At 30.9% G+C, this 23,214-nt stretch overlaps 2 protein-coding genes, 1 long non-coding RNA gene and 1 other non-coding gene across 4 annotated transcripts; 3 read left to right on the top strand and 1 right to left on the bottom strand.

Annotated features, from left to right (window-relative positions):
* Positions 1–5,344: 5,344 nt before the first annotated feature.
* LOC105793483 (UPF0481 protein At3g47200) lies at positions 5,345–6,843 on the bottom strand. Its single transcript, XM_052634909.1, is given in 2 exon segments — positions 5,345–5,896; positions 5,944–6,843. Coding segments are annotated over 2 exon segments (1,452 nt in total).
* Positions 6,844–8,384: 1,541 nt separating this feature from the next.
* On the top strand, positions 8,385–8,465 carry TRNAL-AAG (transfer RNA leucine (anticodon AAG)). Its single transcript has one exon. It is a non-coding gene; the product is annotated as a tRNA-Leu (tRNA).
* A 2,673-nt stretch (positions 8,466–11,138) lies between these two features.
* On the top strand, positions 11,139–12,810 carry LOC105784937 (uncharacterized). Its single transcript, XM_052634254.1, has one exon. It carries the CDS (start codon positions 11,811–11,813, stop codon positions 12,705–12,707), a length of 897 nt encoding a protein of 298 aa, XP_052490214.1. The 5' UTR covers positions 11,139–11,810; the 3' UTR covers positions 12,708–12,810.
* An 8,363-nt stretch (positions 12,811–21,173) lies between these two features.
* Positions 21,174–21,919, top strand: LOC105793744 (uncharacterized). The gene is made up of 3 exons (XR_008198408.1): positions 21,174–21,316; positions 21,401–21,645; positions 21,727–21,919. It is a non-coding gene; the product is annotated as an uncharacterized LOC105793744 (long non-coding RNA).
* Positions 21,920–23,214: the final 1,295 nt, after the last annotated feature.

Below are 23,214 nucleotides of genomic sequence, written 5' to 3'. Positions count from 1 at the left end.
AAATTTATACTATTTTTAATTTTCTATATTTTCTTTTATTAAAATGTGAAACACAGATAACTTAACATACTTTTTAACACTTATATTATTGTATTATATTTTTAATTTTATTTCATATAAATTACGTAATATGTGAAAATAAAACAATAAAATATATAATATATAGTAAAAAATGTGTCGAGTTGGGCCGATACTTATGCTCATTTTTTCAAACAATATATTTTTATCAAAATTTTTATATTTTAAATAAAATTTTTTTACAATCTTATTGTAGGTTCGGATTATATTTATTCTTTCTGATACAATATCTAGAACAACCAATAGTTCCTTCCAAACCCATAAATATGATGATAATGTACTTTAACACACTCAAACCCACGTTCTCCTATATAAGCAACAATACTCATACCAATTGAGTTAATACTCAAAATAATATCCAATTCTTCGTTCAAATTTCATCAAATTAAATTGTGGTATGTATAAACGTATATGATCCAAGTGTATGTGACAGATTTGTCGGGCTTTAGGGGTCTTGTCCCGACACCAGAAACCGTTGCTATGGAAAAGGAAAACATTTATATACATGACAAGATTTTGATTTTGTATCAAATGACCATTCATTCCATAAATCATAAGTTGGAGCCAACCATGCTTTACCTTTCCCCTAAAATATCTTCTCAATTTCTTACTATTTCAACTGAGAGATAAGTTTGATTAATTATTTAGAATTATGATTAAATTAATAGAATGTATAAGTATTAAGGATTAAATATGTTATTATTTATGTCAACCATTTAATGGAAGATTTTGAAAACTTTAGTGACAAATGATTAATTATGTAGTTTAACCACAAACTTAATATTAAACACAACATACGGATTTCTAAATTTTTGGATGTTAATGAAGGGGGATGAGGATATACATATAAGATATTTTACATATTTTAGTCTCAATTTTATATGACGTTGAAAATAACCTCGTCCATGAAGGTTGATTACATCTTTAATCAAGGTTGTTTGAACTAGGTAGGTCGGTCGGTCGAATTGAGAAGTGATTGAGGTATCGATTCAGAGAGGGACCTTGAATTAGTTGACTCGAAAATTGGTACAGACTAGTTGAATCAGACAAATAAACGGTTGAATCAGATTTTTAATATTTTTATTTTTTAATAAATTTTTAATAATTTATTTAATCGATCGAACGAACCGGTGACCTAACCGATTTTACCACCGGTTCATTTTGAAAACCTTGTTTATAATTGCTTCACATCAATTTTAATTGAGTTGATATTATAAGTCAATCAAGCATAAACTTAGATGAAAAATTATTAAAATATCCTTTTATATACGAAGGAAGTTATATTATTATGAGAGTGTTTTTGTCTTTTTATATTTTGATAAATCAATAAATATTCAATTGTAATGAGATTTGAATCCACGACACAATGAAATTTAAGCATTTAATTTTACCATTTCAACAAAATATCATCTAATTTTTATATAAACATTTTGCTATATAGTTTTATATTAAATTTTAATATATATAATATACATATTATATTTGTATCCAAGGGCAAACACGGATGTATGCAGTCGACTTGGCCTCCAAAATGGTAAATTAATTTATAGTATCTTTCAATTTTATGAAATCATAAGTTAATATAATAGTAAAATTACACTTTGTCCCCAAAAATTATTATTAATTTTTATCTCCTAATGAAATTTTTGACTTCACTCATATTCCTATGAATATGATTTTAGTTTATACATTTAGTATATATATTTATAAATATAAATATAAATATAAATATTTTAAGAGATAAAATATTAATTTTAAAAACATGATACGGTGGAATAGAGTAAACATTTACGAAACTCTTTGTTTAATTTCTTATATATATATATATATATATATATATATATATTTATACTCCTATAAATTTTTCTTCTTTTAAATGAATAAAATTGATAAAATGATTCGAGTTTTATCATCATCCTATAAAATTGAAATAAAGCATAAATGTATCTTTCAAAAGGAGAAGAAAGCTTTACATTATCAGCAGACATTATCCCCTTTTGCAGGCTAATGACCTGTTATGGTTAAAGTTTTTTTCCTTTCCTTTTCTTTCAAAGCTGGACTTTGTATTTTGCTAACGTTTAATATCCACAAGGCATAAAGGGGGAAGAAATAAAGTGAAAAATATTCAAAGGTTTTATCTTTTATGTTTGCAGAATATGGACCTCAAAAATTCAACATCAATCTACCCCTAAAAATGTCTAACATAAGTGCCCCAACTTTACAAGTTGACCCTATAAATTCGGTGAATAAAAATTGAATCGACCGGTATAACCTTCGGATCATTAATCCAATCAGATTATTCAATTAATATATTTGACTTAATTGTATGATCTTTTAACATATGATTGAAGATAAAACGTTTAAATTTCATCCATTAGAAAAAAAATTGTATCTGGGTTTGATTTTAATGTTAAATTTGGTACTCAAACCCAACAATATCATGTAGCCTAATGATTTTGGCGCTCAATTTTAGGTAGTTAAATGGGACAAAGAAAAACTCAAATATCAAATTAGAAAAAAATTCAGGTATCAAACTAAACATTGAAGCTAAACTCAAGTACCAAATTAAGGTAAAAAAAAATCAAGTACCAAATTGAATATTAACCCTAAAAAATAATGAAATTGGTTTTTACATGTTTAATTTAGTTTTTGTTGGTATTTTGAGAGAATAATTTAATTTTCTATCGATTTATAATCCTTAATTCTCTAAAATATATCGATTTAAATAAATCAATAATTTTCAATCAAACCAATTTCACCCATCACTCCAATCCGTCTTCTTTCCAACATTGCTACAAACATTCAATATGCACCAACCATGGTGTCTCCTTGAGATAGTCACATGAAGTGCTATTCTTCCAACCTTATACTCAATTATGGATATTTTTATGGCTTTCAAAGAAGCAAATATTTAGAATTTTGTATATAATGAATGATTGTTGGTCCATGTACGTGTCCATTATTTATTTATGAGGAGCCAAATTTTATCTATGGTTCAAAAATGTTGATGGGCATTTCCTACCTGTGTGTTACAAACAAATAAAGGGCTTATGAAGATATTTTTAAGGTATTTCCCATTTTAGTTCAATCTTAAAATAAATAAGACTCGTCGATTAAGTTTTAACTCGATTAATATTGGTATTGTTGTTAATGCAGAAGGACATGGGTTTGAAAGCACTAAAGCACATTATCCTCCTATTTAAGGGTTGATGAGGAACTATAGGTAGTTCTAGGCATTGTATCAACAAGAACAAATATAATAAGAATTTATCATGAAATTAATATTAAAAAAAACTCAAAATTGACCTGATTAGATATTCAAATTTTTTTATTAATTTGGTATTTAAATTATATATATATATATATATATATATATTGGTATTAATTTTTTTATTATAAGTAGTACTTAGTTCTTATTTTTCAAAGTGGCATGTATGTTAATTCAACCGTTAGTTAAATTGCTAAGTTTATTTTTTTAAAATAATTAAAATTTACCATGTAGCAAAAATAATATTACTTTCTCTTTGTATTTGTTTACATATTCTTTTTACTTTGTATTTTTCTTTCTTCTCCTCTCAATTGAACTTTTTCTACAAGTGTGAGTATTTGAGTTTCATAGTTTTGATTAAAATTTTCATAATTGGATCGATGGTCAAATCAGTGACGCCGCTTGTTCTATATTTGATCGCTTCATCCCATTTGATCAAATAAAATATAAATAAAAAAAATTATATTACAATGTAATATATTTAATTTTTATTACATAAATTACTTATCAAATAAGCAAATTGAATATAATGTATTAAACGAAAATGAAATGCGGTTTTAAATTTTAATCCCTATGTTTTTCAACATATGAAATCAAAATTATACATGATTAAGATAATACATGTATTTAAAATTTAATCAACATACTTTCGACATTCTTTATATTAAATTTGAGTTAACATTTAATTTCTCGACACTTTTGATTCCGATTAGGATTGTTGGTCCATTAATTTACGATTTTAAGCTTATTATATTTTATATACAAAAGAAAAGAAATAAGGACATTTCTTTTACATGCAAATGCCAATTTTTTGGGCTTTAAGTAGCCTTATGGCTACACGGTTTAAAAGAAACAGCTTTTGTTGGTATTATTTATTTATTTATTTATTTATTTATGGTAGAAAAGAAACAGCAAAAGTGATCACAATAAAAAAATTAAGACAACACAATAATAGAATTATTCCGATCTTTCATCAGTGAACTCAGTACTAAAATTGGGGTCGTCTCGAATATTCGCATACTATTGCTACCAGTAACTAAGATATTGGCCGTATGATCTGCTACTCCGTTATGAAATCAAGAGATGTGTCGAACATGCACCTTCCAATTGCGGCGAAATAGTTGGTGAATATTCCGCAACTTCCATAATATGCTTTCAGCTACACCTCCAGCAAGGATTGTTTTCACTAGCATAGCATTGTCGCACTTAATTAGTTCCACTTGCCGAAAGCCTTCCTAGGCAATAATGAGCCCCTCTAGCAAGGCTCTCGTCTCAACCTTAAAGAAGGAGTCCAGTTTAAAATATTAAATTAAATTTTTATCATTTTTAGGAGGGATCAAAGTGTAATTTTATCTTTATTAATTTAAATTTTTTTAAAATTTAAAGGACCAAAATGATAAAAATTTTAATTTAGGCAGACCGAGATTTGCTAGCCCCCTAAATTCGCTCCTGGCTCTACCAACAAAGCCAAATAAAAACCTATAACATTAGAAAATGAGTGACCGAATGGTAATTTTAATATTTATTTAGTGTAATGATTGATAGAAAACATATTTGGTAAAATACCAACAAAGACCAAATTAAACTAGTAAAAATTAATCTTATGGAATCGTTATTATATTAAATAACTAATGATATTGTAATAATAGATAGGACCAAATTATATCAAATTAAAGTATAATGGTTATTCACCAAGTTTTTTGCTCTATCGTTTGAAATATTCACCGGCCAATGGAGTTTTGCAATAAGTCCTATCAATTTGAAGAAAGACATCAGAAAAATTGATTTAAGAATTAATGTCTTGATTGAACTCAAATATTTTTTAATTTTTTAATAATTTATTTAATCGAATCAAATTGTTAAATTTTAAAAACCTTGTTGACCTTTAAATTTGCACCAAAATAGTTGAAGAGAACCTCAAAATAGGCCCAAATGAAACATAATCCAATCTTATTAAACTTTCAACAAAGGACATTTGAACTTACATTTGGTTTGAAACTAAAGGGAGATGAGAGCACAAATGGTTTGAATCATAGTAAGAACAAGCAAGATAATTGCAGCAATGGTAGAAAAATACTCGAGCTTAAGTATTGCTATCCAACTATGGTGGGGAACAGCATTGTATGCATTGAGCTTCATGAAAAGACTTGAATATCGGTTCTCAGTCCCCACGTTAATATATTTGCAGAGACGGTTAAACATGGCTACTATTTCAATAGGGCTGCCAAGCTGGTTAATCAGAATTCTTTTCCGAACAAGAATGCTCACATCCTCAGCAGATTTGATGAGATATCCTATCAGAAAGATGTAATCGCAAATGAAAGTGTCGTTCGGATAATAGCATTGCTCCCACACCATGAGGTTCCCATAAAACGATTCCGTGGATTCGTCGACCTTGAGAGGAGGGATCTTCAATTCTCCATTGTTTTCATCAAATTCTATATCGAATAAGCATGTGTTTAAGCTCACCTTGAATTTGACGCCTGCTTCACGCAGTAGAACTGCACTGTATAAATACGCACCTTGTTGCTGCTGCTGCACCTTCCCTTCCTCTCATGAAGTGTGTATTTCCTCTCAGAATGTTCCATTTTCCACACTGCTGCTGCTTCTGAATCGTGTAGTATGGTTGCTGAAAATGTTCTTATCAAATCAGTGAAATGCTTAGGGTCTTCCAGGTTGGATCTATATTCAGAACTACGGGGATTGTTTGGTGATAGAACTTCATCAATGGAGATGCTTTGGTTGTAATAATGGCTAAAGAAATGACAGGTGAGATGAAGAAAAGAAGGGTAATGTGGATTACATTTCAAGGCACGTTTATACATTTTCTTGAGAAGAAAGAAAGGAAGCTGGTTTTCAAGCAACATCAAGTCTCGTTTTAGATCATGGATTGTCCCTGATTTGGCAAAGATGAGATCGTTTTCAGCTCTCAATCCTTCGGAGTAGGCTCTTAACAAGAGTTCAAGGATGAAACCGGCATCAACTAAAATCATTCCGATGAGCAACGACGAATGTGATTGAGTCCCGGCCCGTTTGTCTTGCCGTGCTCTTCCCACTGAATCATCCCAACACCTGTAATACATCTTCTCGTAACACCCGTGGATCTTTGATAGATACTTTTCAATCAATTCAATGAAATCGTTCAAGCTAGTGTTGGGTTAAGCACAGCGGAGAAACGAGGCCACGTATATCTGTTTTTCTTCTTCTTGGTGGCCTGAAAAATAGTAGTAGTAAACGAGAGGGCCGATAACGGTGTATCGAGGGCGATAAGGAGCTAAATTTTCGTCGGAAAATTTACCGGGGATTCGGAAGATGCAATAATCTGGCTTGACGTGCTGAGAAACATTGTTTAATGAATCTAATTTGGATTGAATTTGTTGGGCTAATTCGTCGACCGATAAATTTTCGAATGGTGGTGAACAGCATCTCTTGTTCGTTGAAGTTTCAGGCTCTTCTTCGTCTCTTTTAGACCATTCCTTAGTACCAGTATTTTCCATTTCTTAGCTTGCAGTATTTTCCGGGAATCCAAACAAAAGGAATTCAATGCAATTAACAGCAAGTGCTTGAGAGTGGAAACATAATGGCAGGGAGGGTTGCAATCTTCTAACTTATATAATATTGGATATATACTATGTGATAAATATGTAAGTTCATACATTGGGAATCAGCTAAAATATTATGTAATAATTAGAGTTCATACAAAACACATTCAATGTTGGAGGACTGGGTAGCACAGCCAACTATATTAGGTTTCTAAAATATCGAGACAACAAATTAAGAATTTCTCTTCAAGATTCCAAAACAACTATAAAAACAAAGTCAATTGACAACTGCAATTAGCAAGGAAAAAAAATAATGGTGTTAAGATACTACAAAATAATTGAGAAAAAGTTTAATTATTAGGTAGTAGTTATATCTTACCGCGTTTGAAAAGTCACATGCTATAAAAACATAACATGCCTTGTTTTTTTTTATCAAAGTCCCTTTTTTGGACTTTTTTTTTTGCCCAAATCCTCTCATTTTTCGGGCAGGCTTTGAGCTAGGCTAAGTGACCTAATTCATGGACGAATCTGATTCGAACTTATACCCATATATGACGTTAGTGGATAAGAACACTACGGTAAAACACAACTAAAATAGAAAAGAATATTCTTAAAATGGCAAACATATAGTCTAGATTGCAACAAAACTAATATATTTTTTTTAATTTAAAGAAAATAGTACTAATTTAGCATCAAATAAAAAAGCAAGTAAAACCAGTATTTTTAACAGAAAACTTAACCTTTGCATTGTTTTTTAGATTCCATTCTGTGAAGTATGGTGGGTACCTGATTCAAAATCAATTAATTAACTGGTGAAAATTAAGTATGATTTTTCAAATAAGAATTTTTATACAATATTTATTTCTACTCAAAACTTCTTTAAACCCTTAAAACGGAAGAAAAATATGTCTATTATTTTTAAACTCACGTCCCGCTTATTGTTACAATAACAATAATGTCAGTTGAACTAAAACTCAATCAACTTTCAAGTCAAAATTTCTTTAGCTATTAAGTTTCTAAAACTATGAAGTCAACAAACTAGTAATTTCTTTCTTTTTTTTTTTATGGTTAAGTGAGGAAGGATTTATTTTGAAGTTCCCAAAGAACAAGACTGATAATAACTATGAATAAAATAGAAGAAAGATTAAGATGCAGTTTAAAACCTTTAATATTATCACCAATAATGACATGTATATGATGTACTAGTGAAATCCATTCCAAACAATAATGACTAATGCAATCTCTTGCTCACAGAGGATGAGTTGAATACTCTCAATTAGGTTTATTGATTACTATTTCATGTCTAAATAAATGAGGATAAAAAAAAAAACTCTATTTATATAAACATAAAAAGTGACGTGTCTTCAACAAAAATTAAAATATTTGTTAATAATAGGGACAAAACTTTTGAAAAATTTAGTTAGGTCTTCCATAATATTTGGGAATTCTCATTTTATCCTAATGACAAATTCTTAAAACTATAAGTATATAACTGGGTTGAAATGGCCGAGTTGGTCTAAGGCGCCAGATTAAGGTTCTGGTCCGAAAGGGCGTGGGTTCAAATCCCACTCTCAACATTTTCTTTTTTTATTTTGTTCAAAGCCCAGGATAAGTTATGGACCTATTGGTTGCCAAGGCCATGGGCTTGGAATAGGCTATATTGAGTACGGGCCATGCAATATTCTTTTGGGTACATAACAGCGAACAAACAATTGGGCTAATTTGGGCCTCGTTCAATGGAGAGAAATAGGATATCCTAATGTTGTCTTGAGCTTTGTATATTAAATTAAGTTTTATATTTTTTTAATCTTTATGATTTGTAATAATTAATTGAAAGATGATATAATTTTGGGCTCACAAACTTAATAATTAAGTCTATTTTAGTACTTGAATTTTTTTAATCTAGATATCTGAACTTTACAGCTAAATTTTTTAATCTAGATATCTAGATAACTTCTCTTTAATTTCTTTATTTTTAGGCTGATTTGTAGTATTATTTTCGTAATTTACAAACTATTCGGGTCATGCAAATCATTTGGAGTGCTAGATCCCTCCCATCTTTCTTGATTTTGTTTTTCATGCGGATAATTGGACAATTTCCGTCACGGTGGACGGTGACTACGAGATTAGGTGTAGTGGGTGAGCATGCCCTCTATTTATTAATATAATAAACCTTGACCCCCCAAAAGCCTTTAAAAATTGTAGGAATGCAAATTAATATTTCTTTTGAAGGACCCTCCAACCCAATTTCTAGGTTTTCTCCCACTATCCAATATTTCTATCACGTGAGTCTAAAATATTATACATACTAATATATATTTTAATTTACTCTAAATATCTATAAATGAAATATAAAAAATGATAATTGACTTATTAAATATTATCCGTACAGCAAATTATGATGTGTAAAGTACATTTTAATTTTGAAAATTAAAATAAATAAAATGGAAATAAACTTTTATAAAAGCAACCTATAAAATAGAATAGGTTGGGTTTGCTTTCACTTCAATTATTTTATTCTCATTTCTTTCTTGATCTTGTTTTTCATGCTGATAATTGGACAATTTCTGTCATGGTGGATGGTGACTACCGGATTAGGTGTAGTCGCCATGTGGGTGAGCATGCCAACTTTAGTTGCAAATTCATCCCTCTATTTATTAATATAATAAACAACTTGCTAGTTGTTTTTAGTTGCCTTGAGCCCCAAAAAGCCTTTAAAAATTGTAGGAATGCAAATTAATATAATGGTACAATTTCATTTTGGCCCCCAAACATTTTTAATTTACTTTTGGAGGACCCTCCAAACCAATTTCTAGGTTTTCTCCCACTATCTAATATTTCTATCACATAAGTCTAAAATATTATACATACTGATATATATTTTATATATTTAATGGTTTAAATGTTTTGTACATAAAACAAATATTTAAAAATAATAAACTGACTTATTAAATATTAACCTACAACAAATTATGGTGTGTAAATACATCTTAATTTTATATAATAATTAAGTCTATTTTAGTACTTGAATTTTTTAATCTAGATATCTGAACTTTACAGCTAAATTTTTGTTAATTTCTAAGCTTGAAAATTTTATTAATTTAATCACCTAACACTTTAAATTTTTAATCATTACTTAAAAATTAAAAGATGCTCTCTCAATTTCTCTCTGTTCATCATAATTTTAATTAAGATTCTGCCAATCTTTTGTTACATAAGCTGTCGGCCACTACCACCAACTACCATCGAGTATTTATTTTTAGAACAGAAAATTCCTAGAACATTTTTATCTTCTCTTTTAGTTTATCTACAGATTTACTAATGAAGAGGTAACTTGAAATCTTTTAAAATTTTATATATTAATAATTTTAGTCCTCAATATTAATACATTATACATTATGTCAAATCAATTTTAATTCTAAAAAAATTAATTTTAATATTTAACATTGTGCAATTTGACTCTTTTTATAGTTTTATTTGTTTTTGTGACATTAAGAGTTAATTTTAAAAGAATAAGAAAAGGTGAAAATTATTATTTTGTATTTTTTGGTATTTCTATTTTTAGTATATTTTCAATAAATTTAGCTGATAAAATTGTTTTTTTAGCTTTTTAGGTGGAAGGGTTACAAAGAAAACAAAATTAAAAGAAAAATTAAATTGCACAATGTGTAAATATTAATGGTTAAATATTTTAGAATCAAGACTAAATTGACACGGTATATAAATATTTAAGTTTAAAGCTGCAATCATGCCAAATTTAAAGATGTTGAGTCACTTTTCCATCAGCCTGACCAAAAATATAAAAATCGAATAATTGAGTAACCATTTTGTAACTTTTCATAATTAGGTAACCAAAACTAAACTAAACTTACCAATAGTAGGATAACTACTCATATAGTTTACCCAAATTCCATATAAAATATTACAACCAAAAATGACTTTGATGGTATTTTTAAAAAAAATTAAAATCTCATTAAAAATAAAGGCAAAAATCCTTTTCACTAGAAAAAAATTATAAAGGCAATGCAAATATTAGTGGGGTTAATTGAAGTTGATGGATTCCTTTTGTATTTGGGATTATATTGGATCTATTACTGATGCTGATGATTTTCTTTTGTACTTTTTTGCAATTTATTAGGTAAAATCATAAAGGTGCTTTTATTAGGATTTAAATAACATTTTTAATCCCTCTATTTAAAAGGGTAAATTAGTTGCTTATCATTTATTTTTTTGATTCCAAAAACTACAAGCCGAGAAATGGAAAATAATGCTCATACGAATGCAAAAGCAGAAGAAAAGCGACAGTCTAGAAGAGACAAAAAGCCTGAAATTTCAGAGGATAACAATTGTTCAGCCTCAGAAAGCTTATCAGTCGAGGAATTAGTCCAAGAGATTGCATCCAAATTCAATTCATTACATAATTCTCAGCATGTCACGCCTGATTATTGCATATTCAGAATTCCTGGTAAAATTTCCGAAGAAAATTCGGCTCCCTATCGTTACCGTTACGCCTTTATCGGCCCTCTCGTCTACTCCTCCTATCTTTCAGCCCACCGTGAAGAAGAAAAACAGAGATACCTGGCTGCCTTTCTCCTCCGTGCTCAACCCAACACTAGCTTGATCGATTTTATCACATTGATTAAAGGGTCTTTAGCAAAGATCCGAGGGTGTTACGAAAATTTGTATTACAGGAATTGGGATGATTCATTTAAAAGACCACGGCAATACAAACGAGCCTGTACTGAATCAGATCCCTTGTTGCTCATCAGAACGATTTTAGTCGACGCTGGTTTCATCCTTGAACTCTTGTTGAGAGCTTCTTGTAAGGAACGGAGAGTTGAAAATGATCTCATCTTCGCCAAGTCGGGGACGATCCATGATCTTTGCTTGAACAGCACCTTCCTTTTTTTCTTCTTAGGGACATGTATGAACTTGCCTTCGCCGGAAATCCCGATTACCATTCCTTTCTTCATCTTACTTGTCACTTCTTTAGCCATTATTACAACCAAAGCATACCCATTGATGGTGTTCTATCACCAAACAATCCCCATACTTCCGAATATAGATCCAAGCTGGAGGATGCTAAGCATTTCACTGATTTGATAAGAACATTTCAACAACCATATCCATTTCAGAAGCATCAGCATCGCGGCAACAATAATGAAGATCATCAATCCCACATTCTAAGAGTGAAAAAACACTTGCAATTGATATCATCCGAAAAGCCCGAACCCGAAGTAATCCTAGAGGAAGGAAAGCTACAGCAGCAGCAAGGCGAGTATTTATACAGTGCAGTCCTACTACGTGAAGCAGGAGTCAAATTCAAAGTGAGCTTAAGCACATGCTTATTCAATATAGAATTTCACGAAAAGAATGGAGAATTGAAGATCCCCCCTCTTAAAGTTGACGACTCGACGGAATCGTTTTACGGGAACCTTATGGTGTGGGAGCAATGCTACTATCCGAACGACACTTTCATATGTGATTACATCTTTCTAATGGGATATCTCATCAAATCTGCTGAAGATGTGGGTATACTTGTTCGAAGAAGGATTATGATTAACCAGCTTGGCAGCCATAAAGCAATAGTGAAAATGTTCAACAATCTCTGCAAATATATTGATGTGGAGAAGAAGAACCGATATTCAAGTCTTTTCATGAAGCTTAATGCATACAATGCTGTTCCTCACCATAGTTGGCTTGCAATACTTAAGCACCAATATTTTTCATCTCTTTGGAGAGGGGTTGCTACCGTTGCTGCAAGTATCTTACTTGTGCTTACTTTGATTCAAACTATTATTGCTATCCTCTCCCTTTAGTTCCAAATTACTGTACATTTATTTTCTTCTTCAACTTTATCTCGTGTCCTCTGTTAAAAGTTTTAATAAGATGGGAATTGGGATTCTCTTTCGTTTAGGCCAATTTTGAGTTTCTCTTCTTCAACTAATCTTGGTTTTTTTTAGTTTATTTATTTATTTATTATAGCCGCCTATTTTGAAGATAACTTCTCTTTAATTTCTTTATTTTTAGGCTGATTTGTAGTATTATTTTCGTAATTTATAAACTATTCGGGTCATGCAAATCATTTGGAGTGGGAGATCCCTCCCATCTTTCTTGATTTTGTTTTTCATGCGGATAATTGGACAATTTCTGTCACGGTGGATGGTGACTACGGGATTAGGTGTAGTGGGTGAGCATGCCCTCTATTTATTAATATAATAAACCTTGACCCCCCAAAAGCCTTTAAAAATTGTAAGAATGCAAATTAATATTTCTTTTGAAGGACCCTCCAACCCAATTTCTAGGTTTTCTCCCACTATCCAATATTTCTATCACGTGAGTCTAAAATATTATACATACTAATATATATTTAATGGTTTAAATGTTTTGTACATAAAACAAATATTTAAAAAATTTTAATTTACTCTAAATATCTATAAATGAAATATAAAAAATGATAATTGACTTATTAAATATTATCCGTACAACAAATTATGATGTGTAAAATACATTTTAATTTTGAAAATTAAAATAAATAAAAATGGAAATAAACTTTTATAACTTCAATTATTTTATTCTCATTTCTTTCTTGATTTTGTTTTTCATGCGGATAATTGGACAATTTCTGTCATGGTGGATAGTGACTACCGGAGTAGGTGTAGTGGCCATGTGGGTGAGCATACCAACTTTAGTTGCAAATTCATCCCTCTATTTATTAATATAATAAACAACTTGCTAGTTGTTTTTAGTTGCCTTGAGCCCCAAAAAGCCTTTAAAAATTGTAGGAATGCAAATTAATATAATGGTATAATTTCATTTTGGCCCCCAAACATTTTTAATTTACTTTTGGAGGACCCTCCAAACCAATTTCTAGGTTTTCTCCCACTATCTAATATTTCTATCACATAAGTCTAAAATATTATACATACTGATATATATTTTATATATTTAATGGTTTAAATGTTTTGAACATAAAACAAATATTTAAAAATAATAAATTGACTTATTAAATATTAACCTACAACAAATTATGATGTGTAAATACATCTTAATTTTATATTAATGATAGTGACAACAAATGAAAATTAAAATAAATAAAATGGAAATAAACTTTTATGAAAGCAACCTATAAAATAGAATAGGTTGGGTTTGTTTTCACTTCAATTATTTTATTCTCAAACTTTTTTATTCATATTTTAGCCTCCAATTTATATTACTTTTTCACATTGGTACTTTAATTTTTTTTCACTTTGCTTTTGTTAGTATTTCCACTCCAAATAAACAATGTTAAAAATAAAAAGCCAATTGGATTGTGTCACCTATCTTATTACAGAAATATATAAATTTTATTATATATAAACTTAAAATGTATATAAATAAATAATACAAATATAAAATATCGAAAATTTAAAAAAATATAAAAATATAATTAAATATTTTAAACTAAAAAATCAAGATTCATCTAGGTAATTGTTCATCATCAATTTCTTCTGCTTCTTGATCATCTCAACACCAAAAATAGAAACCCATTAATTTTATTAAATAATTAAATATTTTAAATAAAATATAAAAGAAATTATGAGTTCATCTTTTACTTGTTCTTCAGCATCCTGTTTTAATCTAATGGAATAGTCATTACTGTCATAAATTAAATGTTTTAATCTTTTACGATGGAATGGATATTTAATATCCCAGTGATGGGATATTAAGCTGGTTTTCATTTATGTGTTTAATTCTTCAATCTCATCTTCATCTTCCGAGATATTGCTGGTTGCTTTCTCGAGCTAGCTACTACACAAGTTGTATTCATGGCTGTCTGTCTCTAAAATTTTAACCTAAATGTTTTTCCTAATATCACAATGTGACATATGCAAATGGCACTTTTCGATGCTTTTTATGTATTTAATAAAACTGTGTGTCATATTGTAATTGTATTTTGTATTAATAAAAGTGTTCTCTTTTCTTGTAATTGTAAGTCTCAGTTAAGCCTTAAGTTTTTTAACACTTAGTGCACTTGGGTTAGCTTTTATATATGGTCGGCCTTGTCACCTGAATGATATATGGTTGACCCAGCCACCTAAGTATGATAGTGCATTAAGAGGTTAGAAGGTAAAAGTTTAACCAACTTCGGAGAGTTGGTGTAACATTAGTTGTAGGTCTTAGATTCTTTGTAGTGAGTGTGTTGTGCTCATTAAGTTTCCAACAAGTGGTATCAAAACAAGTAGTCTGAGACCATCACCAATAGAGGAAGCTTTGATAAGCGTTGGGCGCTTACATTAGTTGATGTATCATAAAGGCACTAAGCGGAAACTTTGCCGGTTTCACTACACCAAAACAGGCTTTTAGCGGCGACTTTAACGACGTTTGAATAAAAAACGTCGCTAAAGATCGAACATTAGCGGCGCTTTATGGAAAACGCCGCTAAAAATAAGCATTAGCAGCGTTTTTCAGAAAGCGCCGCAAAAAAACTAAGCCCAACGACGTCGTATTCTGAGCTTTCGCAGATTTAGTGGCGTTTTTTAGAAAGCGTCGCTAATGGTTAGGACTTTTAGCGGCGATTTTGAGAAAGCGCCGCAAAAAGACATAAGCCCAACGGTGCCGTTTTCTGAGCTTTCGGGGACTTAGCTGCGTTTCTTAGGAAAACGCCGCTAATACTGAGGGCTTTAGCGGCGTTTTTGATGAAGCACCGCAAAATAAACTAAGCCTAACGACGCCGTTTTCTGAGCATTCACGAATTTAGTGGCATTTTTCAGGAAGCGCCGCTAATGCTCAGGGCTTTTACGGCGTTTTTGATAAAGCGCCACAAAATAAACTAAGCCCAACGACGCCGTTTTCTGAGCTTTCGTAGATTTAGTGGCGTTTCTTAATACAGCGTCGCTAATGCTGAGGGCTTTAGCGGCGTTTTTGAGGAAGCGCCGCAAAATAAACTAAACCCAACGACGCCGTTTTCTGAGCTTTTGCGGATTCAGTGGCGTTTTTTATGAAGCGCCGCTAATGCTCAGGGATTTAGCGGCGTTTGTGAGAAAGCGCCGCAAAAAGACATAAGCCCAACGACGCCGTTTTCTGAGCTTTCGTAGATTTAGTGGCGTTTCTTAATAAAGCGCCGCTAATGCTGAGGGCTTTAGCGGCGTTTTTGAGGAAGCGCCGCAAAATAAACTAAGCCTAAAGACGCCGTTTTCTGAGCTTTTGCGGATTTAGTGGCGTTTTTTAGGAAGCACTGCTAATGCTCAGTGCTTTAGCGGCGTTTGTGAGAAAGCGCGCAAAAAGACATAAGACCAACGACGCCGTTTTCTGAGCTTTTGGGGGATTTAGCGGCGTTTTTTAGGAAAGCGCCGCAAAAAAAAACATAGGGTTTTTGGTTTAAGGTCTATGATTTATTTAAGATTTAAGGCCATTTAAAAGTTAGGTTTTTAAGGTATATGGAGTATGGGTTTAGGGATTATGGATTAGGGATTATGGTTTAAGGGTTGAGATTTAAGGTTTAGGGGTTAGAGGGTTAGGGGTTAGACGTTTGGGGTTAAGAGTTAGGGATTTAGAGTTTAGGGATTCAGGGGTCAAGTTAGGATTTTGGGCGTTTAGATTAATTTTTTTAATTTATATTTTAAATATGTTCTTATATAATTGTAAAAGAGATAATAATAAATTTGTTTAGGGTTTTTGGTTTAGGGTATATGATTTATTTAAGATTTAAGGCTGGTTTAGGAGTTCATATTTTAAGGTTTAGGGAGTATGGGTTTAGGGATTATGGATTAGGGACTATGGTTTAAGGGTTGGGATTCAAGGTTTAGGGGTTAGGGGTTTAGGGGTTAGACGTTAGGGGTTAAGAGTTAGGGATTTAAGGTTTAGGGATTCAAGGGTCGAGTTAAGGTTTTTGAGTTTAGATTAATTATTTTTTTAATTTATATTTTAAATATGTTCTTATATAATTGTAAAAGAGATAATAAATCAAATATATTGAAATTATGAGTATAGTTTAAATTATTTAAGAGATATATAATAGATAGACTATATATGTATTGAATGGTTAATTTAGGGTTTAAGGTTAAGGTTTACTTGAGATTTGTTAAATGATAAAAGTTTATAAAATATTATACAATTATTTTATAAAAAATCAATTTATGGAAAACAAAAAAAAAATTAGCATAGCAAAACGGCGTCATTTTGTTCAAAATGAAATAATATTTTGCAAAAGATAACAAATAGCGGCGTTTTCTATACAAACGCCGCAAAAAATAAATCAATTTATAGAAAACAAAATAGCAAAACGGCGTCATTTTGTTGAAAATGAAATAATATCGCCGCAAAAGATAAGCAATAGCGGCGTTTTATATAAAAACGCCGAAAAAAATAAAAAAATTATAAAAAATTATTTACATAGCAAAACAGCGCCGTTTTTGATCAAAGCGAAATAGCGGCGTTTCTCAAAAAAACGCCGCAAAAAAGTAAATCAATTTAAAAAAACAAAATAAAAAATTTTGTGCATAGCAAAACAGCGTCATTTTGTTCAAATTGAAATTGCGGCGTTTGAGAATAAATCAATTTATAAAAAACAAAATAAAAAATTTTGTCCATAGCAAAACGGCGTCATTTTGTTCAAAATGAAATAATATTTTGCGGCGTTTTTCACAAAAAACGCCACAAAAGATAAGCAATAGCGGCGTTTTATATAAAAACGCCACAAATAAAATAAATAAATTATAAAAAAATTTATTTGCATAGCAAAATGGCGCCGTTTTTGTTCAAAATAAAATAGCGGCGTTTTTCGTAAAAACGCCGCAAAAAAAGTAAATCAATTTATAAAAAACAAAATAAAAAATTTTGTGCATAGCAAAACGGCATCATTTTGTTCAAATTGAAGTTGCGGCGTTTTTCCTAGAAACGCCGCAAAAAATAAATCAATTTTAAAAAACAAAATAAAAAATTTTGTGCATAGCAAAACGGCGTCATTTTGTTCAAAATGAAATAATATTTTGCGGCGTTTTTCTAAAAAACGCTGCAAAAGATAAGCAATAGCGGCGTTTTATATGAAAACGCCGCAAAGAAAATAAATAAATTATAAAAAAATTATTTGCATAGCAAAACGGCGCCGTTTTTGTTCAAAATGAATTAGCGGCGTTTTTCAAAAAAGTAAATCAATTTATAAAAAAGAGAATAAATAATTTTTAGCATACCAGCGTTTTTTAAAAAACGCCACAAAAATAATTTGACTTTCCGCGTTTTGTTTATGGTTTAGTGGCGTTTTAGCTATAAACGCCACAAATGGGTTAAGTTGTAGACGAAAACGTCGTCGTTTTCTCTCCAGCCATATCATTCCCACACTTAAACCCGAAATCCCAAATTTTCCCCATTTCCCCCAATTCCAGATTAATTCAGTAAATTCCTAACCCCAAACCCATTCAATTTGCACCATCTGAAAAATCGCCGTTGTCTTTGTCCGGGCCGACCACCTACTGCGCAAACATCAGAAGCTCGAGCATCTCCGTCACCGTCGGACTACTACGACCGTCGTCATCGGTTAGTTTCTAGTCGGGCATTTGTTTTTGGACTGTTTAAATATGAAATTTTATTTTGAAACGCATTGATATTTGCGGGTTTAAAAATGAATGTGGTTGGTATTGGCATGCTGATTGAATGTATTTGCCATGTGCATACTGTTTGCTGCTTGCTGTAAGTTTATTTTAGGTCAACTTTGAACCTTTTTTAGGGCAACTTTGAACCTTTTTTAGTGTAGGCACTCAGTTCTTTATGTTCTGCAGATATACACTAGAGGTTTGTAGATGGCGTATTGGACCATAACCGAGTTAAGTTTGGTACTAGGAAAAGGAAAATTTATGTTTTTTTACCAAGCAGGAACATGTTGGAAACACAAATGAGTTGGATTGTAGGTCGGCTGATCTTAGAAAGATAAGAAAAAAATGTAATAAGAAAAGCCTGATTTTAGTCTCAACATTGATAAAAGCATAAGAGAAAGGACCTACATGGCTGTACAGAGTTGAACTTTATGATCAAAGAAGATGGCTAAAGGGACATTATTAGAATCCAAAGACAACTAAAAAAATCCCAGCAAACTTTGAAACCCTTTTATATGGTCTATATGAACATATATATATATATATATAACCGGGACTGGCCAACTTTGGGTATCTAACAATTCTTTAAACACTGTAATGGGTATGGAATAATTGTAGTGATAAGGCCATGAAGAGGTGGGACTGTTAATTCAAACATATCTTGGTATTAAAGCTTGTTGTTGTTAATGAAGGGGTGACTAAAGACATGTAATTTAATGGTGATATATATATATATATATATATATATATATATTGCTTTATAAATCTTTCACCTTTGAACAAGCTCAAAAGCGAAGTTAATTGGACCCTTTTTTTCTCTCTAATTGAAGAGAAAAATGGTAGGAATGGTGGTGGGTGGGGGATATCCACCATAATCATTTCTTTAGACTTTGAAAATGATGCCATTGTCATTTGCCTTTAATGAAACTAAATTAGTTAAAAGCTTTTTGTGCACAAAAATTAAGGGCTTTTGAGGTGGCAAATGAATCAATAAATCATGTTAGAGAAACTTTTTAAGCTTTGATTATAGGTACCGAATGTTTAGTTTTTTTTTTTTTTGTGAGGAAATATTGAAATTGGTATTTTAAGTTCATAATGAATTGAAATGTGAAGTAATCATTGGATCAAATGTGAGTTAAGTTGGCACTCTAACAATGCCTTAGATGCAAAATACTTTGTTTTTTCAAATCCCATTCTAGTTTGAAAGATTGATGGTGTAAATGAGTTTAGGAGGTTTGTTTTTCAAGTGATTTAGCAAAATTTTAAGTATTTACTTTTTCAGATAATTCATGAAAATACAAAGGAGAATGAAAGACTATTACACTACTGATGAGGGCTGGCTTCTTCTTAAATTCTACCTTAAAAATTGTTCAAATGGGTCAAAAGCCCAAGTCCACCCATGAAATTCTAAAGTTTTTAAAATTTGTGCCTCACTCTTTTAATTCAGGTTTTTTTTTATTGAACTATTTTATTTCACCAATTAAGAAATTAAATCTTTTTAATTCGAATTAAGATTTACAAATGAAAAGATTTTATGGAAAAACTAACTGTTTATCCAAGTAAATATTGGTTCTATATTAAAACCTTAAAATTTTGTATTTAGAAAATGAATTTTACTTGAACAATATTAATCTCATACCAACAATGACAACCTGGATAATTTACATAACTTGAACAATATTAATCTCATACCAACAAGTAAATATTGTTTACTCCTATTTTTTATTAAAATTATATTTTGTTTACTCCTTTTTTTCTTTTTTTGTACTAATTTAGTTGTGTTTTTTGTTTGGCGTAAATGCTTGAAATTGAGGAAATTTGAGGTATTTATTCATATGTTTCCATATATAACTTGCATAATTTACATAACTTATAAATTTTAATATATAACTTAATAACTTATTAATATTTATATACATTTTAATAAATATATTAAAATATATATTTTTAATAACTTATATATAACTTTCATAACTTACATAATAACATAATAACTTACATAATACATAGCCTACATGACTTGCATAATACACAACTTACATAACTTAAATAAATTACATAATACATAACTTTCATAACTTACATAATAATTTAAATAAATTACATAATACATTTTAATCACTTATATAAAACTTTCATAACTTACATAATACATAGCCTACATGACTTACATAATACACAACTTACATAAATTACATAATACATTTTAATAACTTATATATAACTTTCATAACTTACATAATAACATAATAACTTACATAATACATAGCCTACATGACTTGCATAATACACAACTTACATAAATTATATAATACATAACTTTCATAACTTACATTATACATAACTTATAAATCATATCATAACTTAAATAACTCAAATTTATCAATCATATCATAACTTATATATACACTTACATAATACATAGCCTACATAACTTATATAACTTATGTTGACACCACTTACATAAATAACTTGCATAATACATAGCCTACATAACTTACTTAACTTACATAATACACCACTTACATAACTTAAATAACTTACATAATACTTAACTTTAATAATACACAACTTACATAACTTAATTACATTATACACAACATACATATATCATAATATAAATATTGGTCTTATTATATATTTAAACTATTTTATATGTGCTATTATTGTTGTAATTGTATACTAAGTTTTCAACTATTTTATTTGTTTTGCAGATAAAATGTCTAGAAGAAAAGTGCGAGAGCTAAGCATTCTTCAAGGGACTCCAAACTCGGCGGAAACAAACAGCACTGAACAACAGACTGCTATTGGATCTTCGAATGTTCCGATTACACCAAAGGAACCTACAGAAGTTGAAAGTAATTTAACATTTAATTTACATGCGTGTTGACTTATTGTTTATTTATTTTTAAAATTCTTACATTACAATATAACATTTTTAGCTGAAAATGGTGGGACGCGGAGAGTTCGAGGACGTACGCTACTGAGGGATTAATACGAGCTAGATCCAGTCGAGCGTGTCAAAGTATCCAGTAATAGCTTTGGTCAGCCTGTTGGATCAGAAGCTCGCCTTTTAGCAGGATACTTGGGCATTCTAGCACGGAATGCAAATATGTTGCCAATTAACTTCGAGTCATGGCATAAAATGCCCGAGAGTAACAAGAACCAAGCTCTCGATAACATTAAGGTAACAAAACGTTAATGTCATTTATAATACTTGGGTTTAAGTTTCATTTATATTTATTTTCTTAACTTATGTTTTTTGTAGGCGAGATTTGCTCTAGATGTCTCTGATGCTTATGTAAAGAAGGCATTGGGAAAAAGATGGAGAGACCATAAGAGCACTTTAAAGAAAGACTATTTTAAGAGAAAAACAACACTCGACGAGAAATTACAAAATGTCCCGCCGGGAATGCTGAGGTACCAGTGGGAAGAGGTCGTTAGATTTTGGACTTCGAAGAAAAGAGAGGTATGTGTTACTACAAAAATCTTGTAATGCAAATATTGTTAAGTTATGTTGCATTTGTTTTTTTAATATATATTACGCTCCTAACTATGTGATTTATTTTTTAGGAAAAACTAAAGGATAAAAAGGCGGAGTATGAAGCGATTGCTTCCAGTGATAGTTCTATTCATATTGACGACATTGATAACCGGATTATCACTAAAGTTTTGGGTCCTGAAAGGTATGGTCGGGTTCGATTTCAAGGATCTTTTGTTAACCCATCCCAATATTTTGGATCCAACTCGCAACAATACATACCTTCGGGGAGCCAGGCTCAAGTTGAAGTTTAGATGTTAAGAGACCAGATGGCTCAGATGCAAGGGACAACAGTTGAGCAAATTACACAACTTAAAGCAGAGGCAGCATCGAAAGAAGCTGAGGTTCAACGAAAGTATGAAGAACTCCAGCTGCAGCTTAAAGCAAATGCGGCAGCGAGAGAAGCAGAGGCTGTAGCGAGGGAAGCAGAGCAGCGTAGAAAGTACGATGAACTCCAGCAGCAGCTTCAGAAAATGATGAAGATGTTTCAGCAATCGCAACAGCCGCCGTCTTAGACTATCGTGTAAATATACTTTAATTTTGACTTTTAATTATCATTTTAACTTTTAACATTTTTGTAAGAATAATACAAAATTTATTTTATTTATTGATATTTATTATATTTTATTTGTTTAATCTTAAACATTATATAGATTTATTACTTTCGGTTGGTTTAGATTTGGTTTCTTCTGATTTGTTTTTACAGGAGGGCTGAAAATATAAAATTTTTTTTTACAAATCTGCCAAAATTAGTGGTGGTTTTAAACAAAGCGCCGCTAAAAGTCATGGTCTTTAGCGACGTTTGTCGGAAAAACGCCTCTAAAAGAACATGACCTTTAGTGGCGTTTGTGGAGAAAGTGCCGCCAAAGAACATGATCTTTAGCGGCGTTTGTAAGAAATGCGCCATTAAAGACCTTGACCTTTAGTGGCGTTTTTTTTGTAGCGCCGCTAAAGAACATGACCTTTAGCGGCGTTTATAAAAATAAGCGCCGCAAATGTTAGCGGCATTGTCAGTAGCGGCATTTTTTGCGGCGCTTGTGAAAGCACCGCAATTACTTTTAGTGGCGCTAAAAAGCGTCGCTAAAGGCCTTAAAAAACGCCGCTAAAAACCTGTTCTGGTGTAGTGTTCACGGTCAGGGATTGTGAAGCTTATTGGTCTAGGACCAAGTTTACTTGACAACAGGCGTTAGTCACCATGGCAGAGCTTGCAGGCAC

Source organism: Gossypium raimondii, chromosome 8, assembly GCF_025698545.1.
Source record: "Gossypium raimondii isolate GPD5lz chromosome 8, ASM2569854v1, whole genome shotgun sequence".
NCBI lineage: Eukaryota > Viridiplantae > Streptophyta > Magnoliopsida > Malvales > Malvaceae > Gossypium > Gossypium raimondii.
This window is presented reverse-complemented; position numbering and strand designations above follow the sequence as displayed.

Excerpts from the sequence above, each read along its gene's own strand:
- LOC105784937 (XM_052634254.1), top strand. The coding sequence starts at position 11,811 with ATGTATGAACTTGCCTTCGCCGGAAATCCCGATTACCATTCCTTTCTT.